The sequence below is a fragment of the Centroberyx gerrardi genome, chromosome 2, assembly GCF_048128805.1.
Source record: "Centroberyx gerrardi isolate f3 chromosome 2, fCenGer3.hap1.cur.20231027, whole genome shotgun sequence".
NCBI lineage: Eukaryota > Metazoa > Chordata > Actinopteri > Beryciformes > Berycidae > Centroberyx > Centroberyx gerrardi.
This window is the reverse complement of record NC_135998.1, coordinates 16,415,363-16,437,788: the sequence shown is the minus strand read 5'-3', so window position 1 is coordinate 16,437,788 and position 22,426 is coordinate 16,415,363. Positions and strand designations below refer to the sequence as shown.

The 22,426-nt window shown below is 44.2% G+C and overlaps 1 protein-coding gene across 1 annotated transcript in view; it reads left to right on the top strand.

Moving 5' to 3' along the window:
- unc5cb (unc-5 netrin receptor Cb) overlaps positions 1-22,426 on the top strand; it is a 120,361-nt gene that overhangs the window by 41,668 nt on the left and 56,267 nt on the right. Inside the window, exon 2 of the mRNA XM_071914837.2 lies at positions 17,152-17,382. Within this exon, the coding sequence (XP_071770938.1) occupies positions 17,152-17,382 (231 nt within the window). The remainder of the gene's footprint in view (positions 1-17,151; positions 17,383-22,426) is intronic.

Genomic DNA, 22,426 nt, shown 5'->3' with positions numbered 1-22,426 from the left:
CAGTTCCCTTGTCAGCACATGGAATGACAGAAGATCGCTTTTGGATTCTAATAGCTTTCGGGCGATTCCAGTGTGCAGGAGGAGATACAGTGTGATGTGATGGTAATTGTATCAGTGTCTTCTCCCCAGGACTGTGCCGTTAATCTGAATGTACATTTTTTTTACGTAAAACACAGGCAAAAACACAAGGCCTCCGGTACGTGTCCTCCTCTTGGGTGTTGCATGGAGGGCACCGGGCACAAGTCCTGCTCTCGGCTATCAAACAGTCCCAGTGATTAGAGCAGAAAAGTTATGATAATGTTTAGGGTAGTCAGGAGCGGTGGTGCTCGCATGAGCGGATACACCATTAATCATGCTGTCTAGAGCGGAGGGAGGCAGGGATGAAGGGGGGGGGGGTTCGGAGGGGGTCGGTGTTGGGGGCAATGACAGTTTGGCAAGGTGATGTGAGCCGAACTACTGGCCTGTGGAGAAGTCCTCCTGCCCCCATTTTCTTCCATCTCACCCCATCTCTCCCTCTGTATCTCTCTGTTTTCTCTTTATTATCTCTCTCTCTCTCTCTCTGTGTGTCTGTCCGTCTGTCTCTCTGTCTCTCTCTCTATCTCTGTCTCTCTGTCTCCCTCTCTCTCTCCCCTTCTCTCTCTTTTTCCAGGCATATTTTCATCCCCTCTATTAAGGCACTGTGTTTACCCCCTGGTGTGTGTCTCCTGGGCCTGTCTGTCACTCACACTACTGAGTGTTAGGCCCCACATGTCATGGGGAGACAGGATATATTGAATTTAGAGGTGTGTGTGTGTGTGGTGTGTGTGTGACTGTGTGTGTGTGTGTGTGTGTGTGTGTGAGAGACAGAGAGAGAGAGAGAAAGAGAGAGTGTGTATGTGTGTTTATGTGTGTGTGCACCTGTGTGTCTGTTGCTGTATGCTGTGCATGCCTCAGTCATGAGTTAATTGTAATAAGATCACTGTGTAGTCAGACTCAGAATGAAGACTGGCACCTTAGAGCAGACGTTTCTTGTGATGGTCATCACTTTTTCTGCGATTACTGACTAATATGATCCTACAGTGGCTGTCATCATAGCAGTCTCTCATCATGCATATCCTTGCTGTCGGTTGAAAACCTTGAAAGGGGATTTTCATTTCTTAACTTCAACTGAAGGATTCCATGCTTCTGAATGGGTTGAGAAAATTCTATGACCCTTGGGTTTATTAAACCTTTTCAAAACCAATTAGATGAACTCAAAAATGCATGGTCTTCAAGGTAAAACGAGGCTGTTTTTCTTGAGAAGTCGACATTTTGGAGATACAAGCTTTTGACCTGACAACAGTGATATATTTTCCATTTATCTTGCATTAGTACTGGAGTGGACACTGTTAGTGCCCATAAACACATAACTCATGTCTCATACGTGACTGGTTGCTATGTAATTACTTACACCTTCTGACAGCAGTACAAAATTCATTTTTCTAAATTATTTCGTTCTTGGGTGAAGTAACTTTGAATGTCAAGCGCACTGCGCTGCATGTAGCACATGCGCTAAAAACATCAATGATGGTTACATCTGTGGAATACTGATATGAACCGGAAACGGCTCTGGTCATTCCATTTATACAGCCGCAGGGATGATTGGTTTTTAGGAAAACATCCTTCACCAGGTTTTCAAACGTTCTAAAAAGTTCATCCCTCTATGTCTGCTCTTTCATCTGTCAGCTTGATTTCTCTGTGAAGTTTCTTCCTTTTTTTGTATGTGTGCATTAGTGTGCGTAAATGTGTGTATGTGAGCCATTGTGTATACATGCGTGTGAGCGTGCGTGCGTGCATGTGTGTCTGTGTGCGTGTGTGTGTTTATATCTCATGACTGAGGGCCATGTGTGTAGGAGTGTGTCACAGTGACATCAAGGGCTTGCCATAGACAGGGAAACCCCAGGGGGTTGCATCAGCATGGCAGCCAGACACCCTGGTATCTGATGTGATTGTCATATTTAATGTTATTTAACCTTTGAGCCTGGCCTATTTTAAATAATCAAAGATCTAAAATGCCCACAGAGGTGAAATTAGAACATGCAGTAGTGATGTCTGAAAAATTACAAGCATTTTTCAGATTTGAAATTCTTTATCTCTTGGACATTTTATTTTGTCTTTTTTTCTTCTATCTCTGCATATTTCCCTCTCTCTCTCTTTCTCTCTCTCTGTCTCTCTCTCCCTCTTTCTTTTTCTCTCTGGTTTACTAGGGAGGCTTCTCTGTCAGTCGTGTTTTAAACACCTGCTTTGAAAACAGAGATCAGTCGTGTGGAAAAGCCCAACAGAAGCCTTCAAGGGCTGCGGATCACAGGCAAAGTCAAATATTTGGGTATGGAGCGGCAGGGAGGTGCGGAGAAGAAATCTTTTCATCCCTCCCTCCCAGATGAGGATTTCTGCAGCTGTCAGAATGCATCTCAGGGTTTTGGGGAATGAGTCCCGGCAGGTGACAGGGAGAGATACACACACCAAAGAGGCTGATTACAATATCCCTCTGTTAGGCCAAGCGGCTCACCATTGTTGTCTTAAAGGGAAATATCACTGAATTTTAGGCTTCAACTATAGTGCTCCTACTGTATAACCGCAGACAGTTTGGTCTGTATCAGTGAACATCTCTATGTCTGTTATTGCCTGAAAGAAGAAAGAAAAAAATTGTCCCACCACACCAATATCACACTGATCTACAGCTGCATAGAAAATGAATGGGAAAAGATCGTAAATAGGCAGCTGTGAAAGTACCAAAGATTTTTCTATGGGGATGTGGAGACATTAATAATGAGGCTACAAACAAATAGCCTTTCCATAATTTAAAGCCAATTTGGATGCAAGTGAGATCTCTAGAAAGACCTCATTACAGTAAAACATCTGTAAAGTCTGAAAACTGTAAAAACTACTGAATTAACACTGTTGCCAGCGCAGAATAATGGTGTTTGAAGGCTGTTAGACAATCCAATTGCTTGCTTTGTCCTTTTACAGTGCTTTAAGTTCTTTTACAGCACATAAATAATACCACTGCTAGTACGCTTTGTACTCAAATCCACATTACAGGTTTATATGTTAGGTATTATTGCACTGTTAATCGAGCGTTGCTGGAGCACCAACTCCTTTCTGTTTCATCTTTTACAGTCTTTACATTCCTCTGTGAAACCACAAACCTCTCTTCTCTCTGCAAAGTGTTAGTCTCTCTCTTTGAGCTCACTGATAAGACTATAGGCCTCGGATTAAACTCTTAACGAGGGAGACAGCGAAGAGAAGAGAGACTAGTTTAGAAATATCCCGCTGATTTACTCTGTCTAAAAATTTGAGGGAGGAGAAAGTAGAAGGACTCAGCAGCAGAGACGGAAGGAGGTTGGAAATGACATGAATGACATGGAGCCGCAACATTAGTGTCTTCTGTTTAAGTGATATTAGAGGTTAGAGAGAGAGGTGAGAGCCAAATTCATTTGCACTGCATTTAATTTATTTTTAACACTAATTATCACAGTGCATGATAAATGCTGACAAACAGATATAAAAGAGGACAATCTGCATTGCCAGGCGAGGTTCAGAAAGAAAATAGTTTGGATAATTGGCTGAGTTTCTTTCTGTTTGTCTCTTGCCTGCTGTCATCTCTCTGCTCCAGTATCTTACATATCTGCCACTGGGGAGTGTCACAGAGAGATGTGCGGAGCAGATGAGAAGGGTCAGCCTCCGCTTTGCAGACTGGAGCTATCGCTATCAGTGGCTATTTATCTGTGTTTCCCTGTGGCTGACAGGGAATGTGGCTGAGCCGGGCTCTGGCTGGACTCCGTCCTTGGGAGTGGGTGAGCAGCGGACAAGCTGGGAGTCAGACAGATGCCCTCAGCTCACCACAGATCATTAATGCATGAGGGAGATGGAGATGGGCAGTATCCTCTTCCACTGGAGAAAAGGTCACAGCCAGTGGAGACTGCAGAGGAAAGAGAACATGAGTTGGGAGTGCAGGGGGATGCGAGGGATAAAGGACAAGGAAAAGAGAGGGAGGACAGAAAGCAGGACTGTGGGGAAGAATTGCGGGAGTGTGTTGATGGTATGTCTTTGCATACGTGTGTTTCTGTGTGTGTGTGTGCCCGTGCTTGTGTGTGCATGTTTGTCAGCAGTGCAGCCTCCATCCCAACCTTCATCACAGTTACCTTTGTTCTCCTCTTCCATCTCTATGACACCGATAAACCATTTGCACTGACAAGCAGTTCCGCACAATCTCAACTATTACATTTTCCCATTTGCCCCGCCGCTCATTTAACATTTTAAGCCGTCGGTGAAAATGTGTGCGCATGTGTTGTGAGTGTGCACATTCCACATCAGATGCTGGAATCCGCTCTGCTCAAGCGTGGCAGTGTAAATGGCTGTTGTGGCTGGGAGGTCGGCGTGTTGTGGCTGGCTGTGCCTCCCTCTGCTCAGCCAGCCTCCCTGTGTCCATGGGGGGCCATCACTTGCTTTCTGTGGCCGGATGGCTGAGGTGCAGGGTGGGGGGTGGGGTGAGGAGGCAGGAGGGTGGGTGGGTGGGTGGGTGGGTGGGGGGGGCACACATACTTGCTCCTCGTTGCCCTTCCATTATATGTGGTTGACCTATTTCACCAGTGAGCGGCAGAGGAGAGGAGGGAGCTGGGAGGGGTACGGGGCAAAATCACAGGCTGACAGAAGTCCCCCGGTGACTATAGCTGGGTGTGTGATTCCCTAATGCAGTGAACCCCCCCCCCCCCCCCCCCCCCCACACACACACACACACACACACACACACACTACACAAACACAGGCACACACACACACACATACACTTCCCTCCATCCCACCAAGTGTCATTCCCACTTAACAGGTCCATTAACACAGAAGGTGTGAGGTCTGTTTTTGTGTGTGTGTGTGTGTGTGTGTCTTCATACTTGTGTATTTGTGTTTTCTACAGTATTCTCAACAGATACACACACAATCCATGTTTTTTCAGTGCTTCATCCAGCGCTCTCCACAGCAAGTAAATAATTAGCATGTTGTACAACGGCAGCTTGTGTAACAGTATTAAGATTTTAACAGCATTAAAGCCATATCTAACACTTGAGCTGTTGGGCTCAAAGCAGCATAATAAATTGCTGTAAAAGCGGATAGAGTTTGTGTTGCGTGCGTGTGTGGGGAAGGGTTAGAGTGTGTGTGTATGTCTGTGGTGGCACGCATGTGTGTGTGTGTGTGTGAATGTCATAACCCTGAGGGCCAGATATAGAGTCATGTCTATTAGCTGGCTATTGCGGCTGTGGTCTTGTTTTTATTATCAGCATCATAACGCTGGTGTGTGCTCCCTTTAATATATCACCTCCTGCTCTCTCTCCACTGATCCTGGGGCTAAGATTTATGATTCTACATTACATCTGCCTTGTCACATTAATTCAGCCATCACACGCGCACACGCACAGACACACACACACACACACACACACACACCATCAAAGCCTGCATTAGGGCCTACACCCATATATGACAAGGGATATTATGCGGGCACGGTGTATTAAGGCATACAGTAAATCCTGATCCTCTCATTTCCCATCACATCTCATCTGAGGTCTTTAGTAGATGGCCGCAGGTATATTCAGCTCAGCAGCAGGGACGGGGACACAGGAGAGGATAACAGACTTTTTAGCCTTCTATCCTAGAGAGGGAGAGAGAGAAAATATAAGGGGAAAAAAGGGAATTTCTTAAAGCACTGTATGCCTTTTCATGGTTTCTCACCCAGCGATCTGATTGATTGAGGGAGAGAACGGGCTTTAGGGGGTTGACGTGTACGTGGAGGCTGTGTGTGTGTGTGTGTCTCAGGGGAATAAGCAGGCAGCCAGCCTCAGTGACAGACATGGAGAATAGACTGTGCTCTGGGGACTGTGTCTCACACATTCTGACACACTTCCAGTCTTTAGTGTCCTTCAGCTAAAGTGCTGCCAGGCATTTTGTGTGAGGAGGCTTGGACATTTGAGTGCTTTAGGATGTTTCTGTGTGAGGTGTGCATGTGTGTGTGCGTGTGTGTGTATCAGTGTGAATTTATGTGTGAAGTGTGTTTTTGGTGTGTGTGGGGTGGTATATATACTCTCCTGTATAATGTCAGTCTACTTTGTATTGAGTGAATAACACCGACTGTGAAGGATTGACTGGGTAATTGCCTTGTCTTGCTGTTGTTTGGTTTGGCAATTATCATAGTCATCTATTCATCTATTCATCATGCCTCCGTGTTTAATAGGTGTAGAAAATGCCCTCTCCAGCTTTGTCTTTGTGTACGAGAATTGGAGAGTTGGGGGGTGGGGGGTGCGTTTATAGAGACTGAATCAACTGGAAGAGATCGGCAAGATTTGGTAGGCTGGTGAATGTGTGTGTGCGTGTGTGTGTATATGTAAATACATGTGATTCTGCCTCTGTCGGTGTCACTACTTTGTGCAGCCTTGTGTAAGTAAGGCCGATAAGCGGATAAGCAGCTGTGTTCCACTGACTCTCGTGTCCTCGCGGGGTCGTTATTGATGCAGAGAGTGAATTGGTCATCGTTAATTTTCTGTGATATTTAGCCCTCCTCTGATTTGCAAATTGGGTGCAGTGGTGGTGAATACTAAAGAAGAAACAGCGCGAGGACAGAGGGGGGAGATTTTTCCCTCTCTCTCTCTCTCTCTCTCTGAATCTTTTTCTCTTTGCCTGCCGCTCTTTTTTTTGGGGCTGTTTTAGATCAGAGACGGTAATATAAATAGTTTAATTAGAGCACTCAAACTAGACACTGAGATTCATCAAAAAGAGTGAGTCAACAGTCCTGGTAAACCATTTTTTAGGCTTTTTTCACAGGAGAAATACAATGCTTCCTCTCTGAGGACATTCAGTTTCATTTTCCCCCAGCGAGATGTCATTTTGATCTCATTGTTAGATTTCAAGGAACTTATCTCGAGGAGTGTCTTTTTTGGGACTTTTGTTCTCTTGCCAAGTATGAAACAAATGTTGAAATATTCCTATTGAGCGTGTCAGATATACCTACTGATGAATGCAACGCATTGTAATGATTATCAGCACACAAAGACATTTCCTTAAATGTCACCAGCAAGTTTCAAGAGTTTATATGTGTAATACTTTATAGTGGAGTATTTGATTATAATCATAATTTTAGGAAAACATTGTCCTGCGTCCTTATTGTCTTCTTTCTCTGTGTCTGTGTATGTTTGGTATTTGGTATTTTGGTATTCTGGTCCTTTGGCCTTTCCTTGGTGGCAGAACAGGGCTGCCCGCTGCTCTGGGCCAATTAGCCAAAGTAGAGGCACTGCATCATGCTATTGGGCACAGTGAGGGGTCAGAGAGTACGACATGTCTCCTCTGACAGGCACTGCTCCGCTCCATAGCCCATGGTCAGTGTGGGGTAGGTGATGGCCCTGTCTGGCATTGGGCACCCAGGGGCGTGACGTGTGACAAGTGAACAGGCATGCCAGTTTGTGCAAAAAGGACCAGTCATTATGACAGCTAAAGTGAACTCAGGCAGGGGCTTCTGTATGCAGTGGATGCAATTGCTTTAAAACAATGTTAAAGTGTTTGTGCATCAGTGAGTATATCTGGGTGTGTGCTTGGCGGGTGGTGGATGGGCGGGAGGGCATGGGAGCATGACATATTCATATTGACACCTGTCACTGAGGCCATGAAGCAGAAAGGTAGCATCAAACCTGCATCAAGGCCCATAGTTAATTGGGGTTTATATTGGTATTCTCTGTGTTTGAACCCCTGTTGTATCTCTCTGGAAGGTGTTACGTCGGCCCCCCGGTGCTTCCTCGCTCCCCTCTCCCCTCTCGTCTTCCCCCCGGACTCTCTCTCACCCTGCTCACACAGCGATGTCGGTGCCGCACCGCACCACACCGTAAATTAGTCCCGGGTGGTGACATGGTGCTTGCTGGGTAATTTGGACAATGGGGCGTTTGACAGCTCACCCATCACAGCTACAGCGCCCCAGGGAGCCACTACTCCTCCTGAGCTTTTCTCTCTCCTCACACTCTCCTCTCCTCCCTCAGCACTGATGGAGTGACTCTCTAAGTAGCAGCATCATTCTCCAATCAACCACCAAAATGGCTTTTCATCCAGGAGGCAGAAATGGGAGGGGAGGGGAGAGAGAATGGGAATATACAGGGAGAATGGAGCTAAAGCGTAGCTGCTGGAGACTGGAGTAGAAAAACAGGGAGAAATACTGTAGAAAATAAATAGATTAAAAGCACACCCTTGTGAATAAGAATAGAGATAAAAGAGTGATTTCCGATAAAAGAGCATCTGTTCCTTTTCCATACATCTAAAAGCTTTTTACTGGTTATCTGAAGCTATCTATTACCCACCCCAGTAACTCACAACTAACCAATTCACACACACACACACACACGCACACACACTCTCACAACCCCCCCAAAAAACCCAGCTAAATGCTTTGTAACTGATGATAAATAGTTCCTGTGCACCAAAACAATGTGAAATTCCCTGGTCTGAGCTGAAGAGCCTACATCTCTCTTTGAACATACCTAGAAAGAATTTTATGGAAAACGTATAATGGCATTTTTCCATCTCTTGCTTTTTGTTCACAAGCTTTCTTTTTCCAACTACTCAGTGACACTGTTTCCATGGCACCATGGGAATTAATTTTTCATTTCTGCAGAGTTAGATGTTAAATCCCATGGCAATAAGAATAGAACGCATGGGCTTGCACTATCTCCTGGCGCTAAATGTAGATTTTAACCAGTTGAATAGGTTTTTCATCTCTTGACTACTTCCTTCAAAAATTGCAGGTAATGAATCAAGCATCTTTCTATCCTCATTATGCCCGAGTGGGGCCCGTAATGACATGGAAGAGAAGCAGTGTCGATTTCCACCCTGCTTTGTCCTCCTGTCTCCGTCTGTGTGCCTTTTAGGAAGATCGCTCAGCTATCTCTTTAGTCGTCACAAACACTCTCTATTGAATTCTCTCTCTCTCTCTCTCTCTCTGCCTCTCTCTGCCAGTCATGGACTAAATAAGGTCTCTGTTCACTTCTGGTTAGCCCATTATCACACTGCAGTGACCTTGCCGTTGCTGGCACCGTGATGTGACTGGACAGACCGTGGCCAAGGCCTAGCATGACCCTGGCATCCACCGGCCGCCCCCCTGCCAGAGTTCGGCCAGAGAGGGCCGAGTGAAGGTCAGGGTCAAGGACCAGAGAGAACGCGCAAACACCTTCTATCAGAAAGAGATGAAAGAGATGAGCGGTGCAAACAGCAGAAGAGTAAAAACCGCAAGAGAAATGGGGTTGTGCTCTGAGCTTGATTACACAACTTGCTGACCACTTTTATTGAGTAGATTTTCCTCTTTTCTGTGTACAGTATAACCTCAGGGCATCGGGGAGAGAGATGGAGGAAAGGGGAGAGAGGCAGAAGCAGGGGGAGGTTTATCTCCTCAATGTCCATTTCTCATTAGGTAGATTTTTAAAATGCTTATCTCCAGGCCCACCACTCCTCAGTGCCACTCCTGCTCTCTGTTCAGCCGCCTGCTCACGCCTTACTGCAGTGGGCTAAATCAATTTGTGCAGATTCATTTTTCCAATTACAACATTTACCCTGGTAAAGATAAGACACATGAATTGGACTTCTCCAGAATGCCCCGATTGAATTATTAATTTGGTTTATTTGACTCGGTGTGTACTCTCTCCAGGTCGTTGCGAGGCAGGCCTGTAATGGGATGACTAGGAGCTGTGAGCTGATTGGGCGGTGCCGCCTGTTAACAGCAGAATTTTGGAGATTTTTCGTATGGTTTGCTTTTCTTGACTTCTCGCCCCCTCCTAGTCTGTGTGATGGCAGGACTCCCTAGAGATGAAATATGAGTGTGTTTAGCACTCCTCAACAGAGAGGCCCAGATAGGACAAGACAGGGGAGGGGTCACTGGCCCCTAACACTAATCAATAAATACCTGCTGCAGCCAAGCGTTAGAGGGGGCCCCGCAGACAGACACATTAGTGTATACAGAGCATCCAGCTGGAAATAGACAGGAGAATGGAGGGAAGCCTGCACTCATTTGGTCCGTTTTGTTTAAGGTGAGCTTCTAAAGGATTCTGCATTTAAAACAATAGCCATACATATCGATTTGAGCCAGTGGGGTCTATGGGTCTTTACTTAATCCAATACTAACAAGTATTGACTGGTAAGAGCCTTTACCATTGATTTATGTTGACTCAATATAATGGGGAGGTGTGTTCCCAGCGCATTTATAGGTATATCTGATTGGCAGTCTATTTATCCTGCTTCAATTGACATGACAGCTGAGTGGTTTGTTATTCTGCTTGACCACTCAGCTGTAAACCACCTCACGTCCCTCCCCACTGTGGCATAGCAAAACATTGCTTAGTAAAACTCCCTGTTGTCAGGGACAGACTGGACGACGACAAGGATGAGAGGAGAGAATTGAGGGAACAGTGAATGGGAGAGGGCAAGGAAGGGATGAGAGGAGGGAGAATGTTAATAGGGATGGAGAGAAGAGGACGATTGGGAATAAACAGGAGAAATGAAGAGGGAAAAGATTTATGCCAGCGCTCGTGCTTGTTCATGCTTGACTCTCCCCTGATGGAAGGGAAACATTGGCCCCGTTGATACAGTGCTTTCCTTGGGACAATAAATCTGCTTGAGCACAGATTGATAGAAAAGAGCTTATCTTGCACAGTGGTGTCAGAGCCCAGCATTCACTAGCTGTTATCACACACACAGGCAATATATGATATAAGAAATACAGTCTCACAAACAGCCCCACATACAGGAAGACAGGCATATAGAGTACTGAATATGCATATATCTTTGTGAGACTATTTCTTATATGTATCATATCGTATTGTTTTTTTGGCAAACCAAAATAGATTTCCAGTTGAACATAAGTCGAACTGTATGGTGTAGAATCACATTTTTTCTTTCTTCAGATTGATGACTCAAGACAAATCCATTGCACATACTGGTTTTCATTTTCACATTGATACATTCTGAATTTTATGCAAAACCTATTTTTCGCTATTTCTCCCACAAAGCTCCCACAAAGGCGAAGACATGCAAACAGGATGTGAGGCATAATTCCTAAATGCTTGATGTTAAAGCAACCAAGCTGCTGTGAGGACATATTTGGCCTATGGGCTTGGACCCTGCTAATGGCCGCTTGTGGATATATTTTGATCTTTTTCTGCTGGGTTATGTTGGATGAATAGGATACAGCTTCCAAAAACAATGCTGACATTTTCAGTGCCATAACTATGATCCAGATAGTGCCAACATTAACAGCCAAATACAACATAGATTCACAGAAAAGCTGCCTAATAATTTGTCATCAGATTGTATTGTCTGTGTTCTGCCCATGTTTTTCACTTGTTTGGATAGTCTGGCAACTATCAATGATGATTATTTGTAAAAATGTTTACTTTAAAGTATTAAAAAAAAACAGTGTAAATTCAGTAACAATGTAAATTGTGGGATTTGTTTGAGTTAATGTAGGCTAAAAGAGTTAATTGATATACTTGGATATAGGTAACGTGATGAAAGAGAACCTCTGAACAAAATATTTAATTCATGCATTGACTTACATACAGTTAGAAAATGACCAAGCTACTTCCTGGTATGTGGATGTACAGCCTACCAAACTCGAGTTGGTTGATGCTTGTTTGATTCTACCGTACTGCCTGGTGTACAAGCGCACACTGGATTTCTCCTGCAGGGCTTTCAGGCCTCTGCGCTGCATAAACAGCACATGCAATGATTTCCCTAAGCACTGCGCATGGCAAAAAGCATCACGCACACATGAATGTACAAAGAAAGAAAGAAAAAAGAAAGAAAGAAAGAAGCAAACAAATAAATAAACAAACGCATGAACGCACACACAGAGCCCGGCTCTTACAGAGGTGCTCCTCCTGTCTGGTGACGGGAATTATTATTGTTCTGTTTGCCAGTAAGCTCCTCCGCACTGTTGTGGAAAGCAATTTTATGATCTTGCTTCTCTACATTACTATAAATGCTAGTTAAATGTACTGCTTTCAACTGTTGATTCTGACTCAAACAGAACTGTGAACCATGAAGAGTCCAGTCAGAGAGGAGCAGCTGAACTCATCCCAGCCTGCCTCTGGTCTGGATTTCTAATGTACTGTAGATGAGGCAGTCATCAGATCCAGTGTTCCCAATATAATAGAAGTCATTCATGTCAATATGATTCCTGTAAGATTAGCTGTATACTGATTCTGCAGAGGTAAGGAGTAACTAGTAGCTCTTCAGAGGGTATTAGCTTATATCAAAGTATATTTGTGCTGCATTTACTGTACAGCACTGCACCTGGCCAGCCAGCGCTCCTCTCTTACAGCTAGTCATCGTGCCCCTGTTGTGTCTTAGATTTACTGAGGTGATATTCCACCTCCTCACCTAGACCGCATTAAAGGAAAATATTGGCGATATAAGCCTGTAGGAGAAACAAGGCGCATAGGAAACCCTGGCTAATTGGACAGGTCAGTTGGATTTAGGCAATAAGCACGCTGTATACCAGAGAGGTTTGTCCTGTGTGAACCAACCCCGTATGTTTGATGTAAGTTCGTGGTGTGTGTCTTGGGTGGGTTGGGGTGGTTGTCTGCCTGCCTGTGTAGCAGTTTGTGTGGAAAGCTGAGGGTCGTTTTTTGATGTGAAAAGGCAAATGTATTTTGCCTGGCCTCTGTGTGTGCGTTTATATTAGAACCTGGGATATGTTTTATCTCTGAGTGTGTACTTTAATATTGACCTGTCTTTCAATAACTTTCAATGCTGAAGTGACTTGATCATATTCAGGCTATTATAGGAAAATAGTGAAATCAAAATATACCAAAAAAATATTAAAAAAATAAACGTTAAATCAATGGCATTAAGTCAAAATGATTAAGATATTGTTTTATGCATTTAATTGGACAGTTTTTGTTGATTAACAGTATGATCATGCTAGCAAATGAATTTTGAGTGGCTTAATGGGTGCTTTTCCTCTTTTCTGATTGTTGTATAACAACAATAATTAACCAATATGAAACTTAGACAGTTGAGGTGGGAACCAAAACATATGAGTAACAATCTATTTTCCATCATTAGGCAATATAAAATTGAGTCAGGTCTGTATATACTTTAGCATTTCACAAAATTAGGAATTCGAAAAAGTTTGGATAAATATTTGGTTGTTCACATTTAGTGCATAGAGCCTGACTCTCTCTCTCTCAAACACACACACACACACACACACACACACACACACACACACGCACACACACACACACACACACACACAGGCTCTGTGCAGATACCACTTAGCTGATAACTATTTTCTTGGAGTCAGACCATTATTTAGTTTTTAACTTTGGTCCAAAGTTGGGTAACATTTTTGTCTCACTTGTGCTTCATTTTGAAGCAGTATAGTTTAAAGTTTTGTGTACGGTATCTCACTGAACACTGCTTGTTGCTTTGACTTGACTTCTTCTGCATAGTTCATCTGCATAGAGTGGATACAACAGCACTCATGACCACCGCCCTGCTGGTTGGAGTACCGTATAGCAACCAATAATAGAACATGGGAAAATCTCATTGAAAACGGCTCTAAAACAGGTTTTACAGCTTTTTTTCTATTCTGGCAGCTTTTGTGCTCACCAATTATGCTTTGCGGCCGCCAAAAAAAATTCTATGCAGGAAAAACCCTGCCTGTCCCAGTGTTATGAGCCTGGTCTGGCTTTTATTTGGTCCTGTCCCAACTGTAACCAACCCTTCTTATTGCTCCACTCACACAGCCCTGGTGTCTACTCACCTAAGAGGGGCTGGCTGCTAAGAAGCTGACTCCTCTCACCCTGACATGCACACACTCACTTCCATATGAAGTTTCTTGCAGAACATGCAGTACACTGTGGCTATTTAGATTCCACATGTATAACCTGATGTATTCACTGACAATGAGACAAATTCATTCATTCATTCATTCATTCTATTTCTGGGGCAATATGCAGCCCGTTTTTCTTCAAAACTTTTTTATAGTTGGGATGTGGAACTGATATAAAATTCAGCTGATATTCAATTTGAGTCTTAAAATATTCAGTAATAAGACTTACAATATGAATTAGGAAAACTCACCCCAATTACAGAGCAAAATACAATTTGAATAAAAGTGCTGCGAGGACATATTTCATTAAAATTTAAACACTCAATATGGAGGCAATTTAGCAAATTTCTGATTAAAATCAAGCCATAGAATTACAAATGCTTGGGAAAATCCATATTGCATATCAAACAGAGGAGGCATATGCTGTATTAATGTGCCTATTAAAGGAATATAATGACACTAAATAAGAGTGGAAGAATAACTATTTCGAAGCACATTTCTTCAAACTGAAGAAGTGTTAGAGGATCAGATTAGTGAGTGTTAAAACCCCGTCACCTTGAACACAGGCATGCTGAGACCCCTGAACTATTTTATAATGAACCGTTTTCTATGATAGCCATTCTGCAGTGGTGAGAGTGATGACATCTTTCACTGTCTTCCTGATGCATATGAATGGAGGGAGAGAGAAAGAGAAAGAGGGAGGGGGAGCCGAGAAAAAGTCGTGTTTCTCTTTGAGCTTTGAGCTTCTTGTTGCTCAATATGCCATTCACCAGAGGGAGGGGGGAGGCGACGGGGGGTAGTGGGTGGGTGGGTGGGTGTGGGGAGATGGGGGGGGGTGATTGGTACGAGTCAGGGTCTTTCATTTTGTCATGTGGTTTCTTTTTTCATTTCTGGGCTGATTTTCACTGGAGGGCTAGTTCCATTCTCTCGAATTTATTATTTCTTGCACTGAGGAAGTTGATGAATTCGAATATCTGTAAGTGAGTTTGTGTGCGCTTGTGTGCATTAATGTGTGCGCGAGTGCGTGTGTGTGTGTGTGTGTGTGTGTGTGTGAGCGTGTGAGTGAGTGTGTGTTTCTGTGTGTAAGGGAGCCATGCTTTCATGCCTGTTTCAGATCTCTCTGCCTCACAGTTCGACAGAGCGAGGGAGCCAGGAGGGAGGGAGAGATGGAGAGATAATGGGAATGCAGGGTGAAAGAAGGCTAACACAATCTTTAATGAGTTTCCTTGGCTGTCTTTGCCTGTTTCTGGGTCAGGGTCCCTGGGTGTGGGTGGACTGAGGACTGTGGAGCAGAGCAGAACAGAGACTATGCCAAGGTCTGCGGGAACAGATTTCTGTGTTAAAGAGTCATCACCTGCATAAACAGAGAAGCAAAAGCTCTAAAATTTGTAAGAGTTTATTTCGTGTTTAGGCGGCAAGACATAAATTGGATCAAAAAAGCAAAGAGCTGTGCTCCTCATGATGCTGTTATAACCCTTCATTAGACACACACACACACACGCGCGCGCGCTCACTCACACACACACGTGCCGAAGGGAGGTCACTCTTAAAAGGTCAGAGGTCACTGGAGCTTTTACTGCCTCTACTCAATTAGCAGCAGATTAGGAGCTGAGGAAAGAGAAGTTATTCTGATGAAAAAGCAGTTACTCTCCTGGACACACACACGCACACACACACACACACACACACACACACACACACACACACACACACACACACACACACACACACGTACATACTGCAAGAGCACACACCAGAATATTCATACACTCGCACATAGACACATTTTTATACACCCGCCCACACACACATTTTCATAAGCAAGTGAACACAGTACACAGAAAATCCCTCCTCCCCCACGGTGAGGATGGCTTTGGTCATTTTTCTGATGGAGTCTCCCCACCCCTTTTATTGCCTAGCGATCAACTTCAATCTGTGGCAGGTATGGATGGAGGAAGAGATAACATTAGAGAGACATCATGGGGGAGATATGCCCTAAGCCAAGGCATTATTTACTGCTCCCACAGCATCTAGGAGACAACCTCCGTCAGACAACAAGGCTCCAGCGTGTCCACACAGGGGAGGGAGACGGGAGATAGAAGGACATGGAGGAATTACTGATGGACTGATAAACTCTTTTGTTATCTGAACGGTCTGCCTTCCTATTTCTGTCCTCCTGTGTTCTGTTTCTGTCTGTCTGCCCACCTCCATTTAGTTGTCTCAATCTCTGTCTGTCTGTCTGTCTGGCTTAATGTCTGTCTCTCCTTCTCTCTCTCTCTCTCTCTCTCTCTCTCTTGCCTCACCTTCTGTTTCCCACTGTATCTCTGTCTCTATTACTCTGGGTTCTTTCTTTCACACTTGTGAATAATTGATGTCTACCGGTTCGATGGTAAGAATAGAACAGTTCTGGAGGTGACAAATGGGGTGGCGAATAGGCTTCATCCTCCTCTCTTCAAAGAGTTAGAAAGTTAGCCGTGCTTGCTTGTGGGCGTGTATGCCCATTCATTTGTGTGCTTGTGATCTTTTGTGCCTCTGTGAGCATTTGTGTGTACGTGTGTGTGTTTGTGTGTGTGTGTATGCGCGCATATGCTCACAGTTGTGTGTATGTGATTTAAGACAGGGAGATGAAAGGGAGTTGTAATTACAGGGAAGCGTATCTGTCTACTGCAGAAGTATCCGAGGAATGGCACAAACTGGGCCAAAAGCCTGAGGTCATTAGATCTGCTGCATGTGTGTGTGCATGCGTGTCTGTGTGTGTATTTTAGAGTGAGTGTGTGTGTGTGTGTGAGAGAGAGAGAGAGAGAGCATGGGAGACAGAGAGAGATCAGCTTATAACTTCAGCTCCTCAGAGTCAACCTCTGAACTCTGCTTCTCATTATTGGCTTCCCCTCTCTCTCGTTTCTCAGCAGTAGCTGGCTGTGGTTAGACCAAGCAGGGCCCGGTTTCTGTAAATCCATCCTGCCTTACTGCCCGAGAGGAATCCCAGAATTTCCTGAGCTCTAAAATACACTTGTGTAAACATTCCAAAATATCAAATGATAGGGATTTCACTGTGTGCTATGCGAATGGATAATCCCATGAAAAGACCTTGGTTATAATACACTGTCCCACTGTCTCTTGTCTGCTTTCCTTTCTCTCCCAACCCATCCTTCCCCTCTCTCTATTTCTTTCTGGGACTTTCTGTCTCTATTCTCAACTTCTCTCTCCCTTTTTTTATTTCTTCTGTTTCTCTCTCTCTCCCTCTTTCCATCTTGTTGCCATCTCTCTCTTCCCAGTTGACGATGACTTCCTGGGACTCGGTGAGCTGCCGGAAACCTTCCCTTCGGACCCCCCGGAGCCGCTGCCCGTGTTCCTGATGGAACCAGAGGAGGCCTACATAGTGAAGAACAAGCCGGTCAACCTGTACTGTAAGGCCACGCCCGCCACGCAGATCTACTTCAAGTGCAACAGCGAGTGGGTTCACCAGAAGGAACACACTGTGGAGGAGAGGGTTGACGAGAACTCAGGTCAGTGACTGAATTAGCTATGTACACATTCAAGAAGTGCGCACACACACACACACACACACACACACACAAGATAAGAGTCATTGGAACACAGCTGCTTATCTGCTTACCAGCCTTACTTACACAAAGCACAAAGCACTGAGAGACGAGGAATCACATGTATTTACATACATGCGTGCACGGACACAAACAAACACACACACACACACATCTAGTAAGGTTACATGCATGGGATTACCCCCTTGTTTTTGAAAAAATAAATCGAGATCATGAATTATTCAAGAAATTATTTTATGATTTTATGCCGCTTTCCACTTCCCTGAAAAATAAACCCATACACGGTCATAATAAGGATGGGGCTGCTTCTTTACATAGACATAGACATTTATTCCATACTTAACAAAGGCCCAAAGGATTGGCTGGTTGACATGAGCAAAAAGCTCAGTAGTGTCACAGGATTGGCTGTCACTGTGAATGGAGACTGTTCATCATTAGGATTGAATAATAAATAATGATTCATTTCTCCATCTCACTGTCTCAGACTTTCCCTGTTCCTTTCCCTCTCTACTCTGGGAGAGTGCGAATGCGGTTATAACCTGTGTTATGCAAGCAGACAGGATCAGTGTGAGGCAAACTTTGGTCTGGCACAGAGCAGGGCCAGCCGAATATGCTTGATCATAAAGTGGTGACATCCTCTTACATGCAGGAAAGTCCTGGCTCAGAGAACCTGGACCTAGGCAGGTTTTTCCTTTCTGTTGGCTGTAGCTCTGTGGGATACTAGCACTGCCACTTGTGTGGTGTGTGTGTATGTCTTGCTGTGTTTGTGTATGTGTATGCGTGTGTGTGTGTGTGTGTTTCTCTGTGCGTCTGTGAGCATCGAGAGGCTGAAGTGAAGCTCCAGCAGGGACAACAGTTTCTAACAGAATTCAGCCCCTGCAGGCACCAGAGCTATTACACACAACAACCCAGCACCGATTGGCTGCATTCAGCTGCCGTACTTGGAAATTGAGTTCTTTCTGTTGCCCACAGGTACCAATCACATCACATTTACCCTTTTTATCCCACTGCTTTGCCACACACATCTGCACGCTCACACACAGGCACACTGACAGTTGCACGCTCACTTTAATGTGAACATTTAAGCACACAGGCGTGCACACACATATGCACACTCACACACAAAGATTATAATAGGCACACTAAGAGTTGGAAAGCATTCTCGGAAAGCATTCTCCCTTGCATTTTGTACCTGAGACACTAAGCTAATAGCACACACGGAGCATGAATGAACTTTCAAAACCTCAGCATTACAGAAACAGCAACCAGCACAGATACAAAAGGAGTGTTGCTAAACAACATAAATTCCAAACAACTTCCAAAAACCTTTCTTGTTTGACCTACTGTACTTTAAGAGGAGGGGCACTGAGTGGTTTTATAGCGGTTCTGAGGATGTGTTTTGTAGCTTTGACTATGGAAAAGAAGCGATTAAAAGGTAGCAGTAGCTCTTAGCCTTAATGTCAGAAGGTTTTGTGCTAAAAGCATCAACATGGAAAACATCCCACACATCATGCACACACCTACTCTACAGAACTGCATCCAGAGGCTATCTACTGCACATACTGTATATTCATTCATGTGTGCACATGTACCACACACACACACACACACACACACGCACGCACGCACACACACACACACACACACACACACACACACACACACACACACACACCACTAGAGCCCACTGCTTGTGTGTTGCCTCTCTCTGCCCACTCTATTCCTCTCTAATTTCCCCAGATTGACAGAAAAGGAACCCAGATAGAAACTGGCCTGCCTGGTCAATACTACTGATAGTACAGCCGGAGGAAATATGATCTGATACTCTTTCTCGCTCTCTCTCTCTCTCTCTCTCTCTCTCTCTCGTTCTTTCTTTCTCTCTCTCTCTCTCTCTCTCTCTCTCTCTCTCTCTCTCGTTCTTTCTTTCTCTCTCTCTCTCTCTCTCTCTCTCTTTCTCTCCCTCGTTCTCTCTTTCTCTCTCTCTCTCTCTCTCTCTCATGTTGGAGAGAAACGCATATGAACGTATGAGAGATGGTGAGATTAGGAGAGTGAGAGAGAGAACAGACTGGGAGTGATGGTGTTCATTCTAGACAGCAGGCTCCATCCATGGCTTCTTTATCCAGATCTGTTTGATGCACTCATAGTGATATGGAGTCACTGAAACTGGGCTGCTTCCCCCTTCACAGACACTGGAAGCAACATCAGTAGAGCTGTGTGTGTGTTTGTGTGCGTGTGTGTGTGTGTGTGTGTGTGTGTGTGTGTGTGTTTGTTGGGGGAAGGGGGGTAGATATTTTACAATCAGCATTTCAGCATGTCTAAACCCACTTTTGAACTGTTGTGCAATCTAATTGAACCATTCATCCCGGCGATCATGCCAAGCTTAAGTCATTATATGACAAATGCATTTCTATTGGAACAAGGAGATTCCACCGCACATCAGCTTCTTTGGAAGAAACCAGGCATTCAGGTGCCTCTCAGCAGCAGGACATAACAACAAAAATGAATTCACTGGAGCACACAGACAGTTTGGCCCTTTATTGAAGGTGCAATGATTAACGTTTCGATGTTACTGCATGAAGAAGTAATCACGTAATCACGTAATCACTATTGACAACACAATTTTCAGTTTTTGTAACTCAACGCATTGTAATTTGAAAAAAAAAAAATCATAATTAAAAAAAATACAAGTGACACACAAAAAATATCACAAACGTGTATGCATAAAACTGATTACCACTTGAAGTGGTGTAATCGGTTGTAATCAGTTCCTAAGGAGCAGGAGAATACATTCAGAAAATAATAGACCATTTCACTGCATGTGATTATCCTTTGAACAGCAGCTACTTACCACAATAAAATGACAGGGAACAGACGCGTTTGTAAAAAATGTATTATTTTCATTGTTGACAGAATGAATGTCTTGTCACCTGAGGTAAATACTTGTCATTAAAAGTTCAATTCATAAAAGTTCAATGTATGTTGGTGGCTCAGTGGTCTAAGGCGTGTATCATGTAACCATGACCTCCTGGTTTTGAATCTGGCTCAGGACCTTTGTTGCATGTCATCCTCTCTTTCCCAATTTTTCTTGTCTCTCTCTACTTTGAACTATCTAATAAAGGCAAAAATGCAAAAATTAAATCTTTAAAGTTCAATTATGAAGCAGCTGGAAACAAGATTCATTCAATATGTGACCATGAACCACCTTGATATGAATTGAGACCTGTTCTGCTCATAGATTCAGATCAGGAGATCAGGATTCAGATCAAGAGTTCAAAGTGTTACTTAACAGGAGGTAAGAAATGGAAAGTTGGTGGGGAGGAACAAGGCATCTTGCTTGGCAATTTTTAACAAAGGGTCTTCCCTTTTTTGTGTGGTATTAAAAATATTGATCATTTTAAATATCAAAGGCCAGTGAACAGTTAGCTTTAGATACTCAACCCTCATCTGAACACTGTAGTATTTACCTCCTAGTGTTGAGGGCAGGTTACGGTCTCCTGTGAGCAGAGGGGCATTGATCTGAGCAAATGAGCAGCAAATTAATTATAAGTAGGCGCAGCTAGCGTAATACACACTGGAGACAGCTTGTCACTCTCTCTGAGTTATGAGTGAGAAGATCAAACAGGAGTGCTCTTCATCTGGCCAGATAATCAGGGCACTTAACCCCTCCCTCCCTCCCCGCCTCCCCTTATGACTCTTGCCCCCTCTGCCTGACTGGTCTGATCAATAAAGCTAGCTAGTGCTAACACTAAGGAGCTAGGCTAGCTCACGTTAATGACCACATTAATAATGAATCATCTCCAATGAGGCGCCCTACACCACCCAGCTATTAATGGGACATATTGTAGAATCATTTCTACTGCTAATGGCCACTTTGAGAGGGTGTGAAGTAGTCCCTCATCGCTGGCCCTGATACGGTCCACACAGGGAAACCTCGAGTGAAATTTTTCCTCTGTTTTGGTTTGTGCTATCATTGTAATGCTATACACCGTATACTTAGATTAGCTAGCTGAGCAAACATATGAGATCATTGGATGAGGTCAGCAGGCTTATTTCAGAGCTCTGCTCTTCTGATGGCGTGATCTCTGCCCCTCCTGATCTGTTGGAAGTACAATACACCGGGAAAATACTTTAATCCCCCTTTAGTAATGGTCATGAAGTCATGAATGACTCTTAAAGAAGACTTACAGTTAGAAGTCATCATCACTTAACGCCGGTTTACGGTAGATACGTCCCGCTCTTACAAGAGCCCCTAACTACATCTGACAGATATTTCACCACTATAGAACCGTCTTTAGAAACAGTCAGGGGCACAGAGAGAAAAATTTAACTGAATCTGGCACGCTTTTATACCCAGAGAGAATTCATATCTTCTTATTGTTTCCACTATTGATTTTCCCTCTGCTACTTTGTGTGATGTTCTCCCAACATCACTTCCATTTTTGACGTGTTCTCAAACTTACACACGCTCACACACATTCACAAGGATCCTCACACACACAGGCAGAGACCCCCTCCACACCTCTCCTGCGCTTTCCAAACACACACACACACACACACACACGCACACACTCCCACACACACACACACACACACACAAAAACACTCACTCAGATATACACACAAACACACACACTCACTCAGGCCTACACAGACACATACACATACACGCTTGCACACACACACACAAACACTCACTCATACATACACACAAACACACACACACTCGCTCAAACCTACACAGACACACACACATACACACTTGCACGCGCATTTACACACACACACACACACACTCACGCACACACACACACACACACACACACACGCACGCACGCACACACAATAGCCGTAGTTGTTCCTCTGCCTGTCGGCACACAGTGTAAATTTTACATGAGCGCTAAGCTGGTGTGTGGGATGTCACTGTGCTTGGTGTCTGTGCCAGAACAAGGAGGCTGTGTAAATGCACTGAACCTGAAGTAAAATGGCA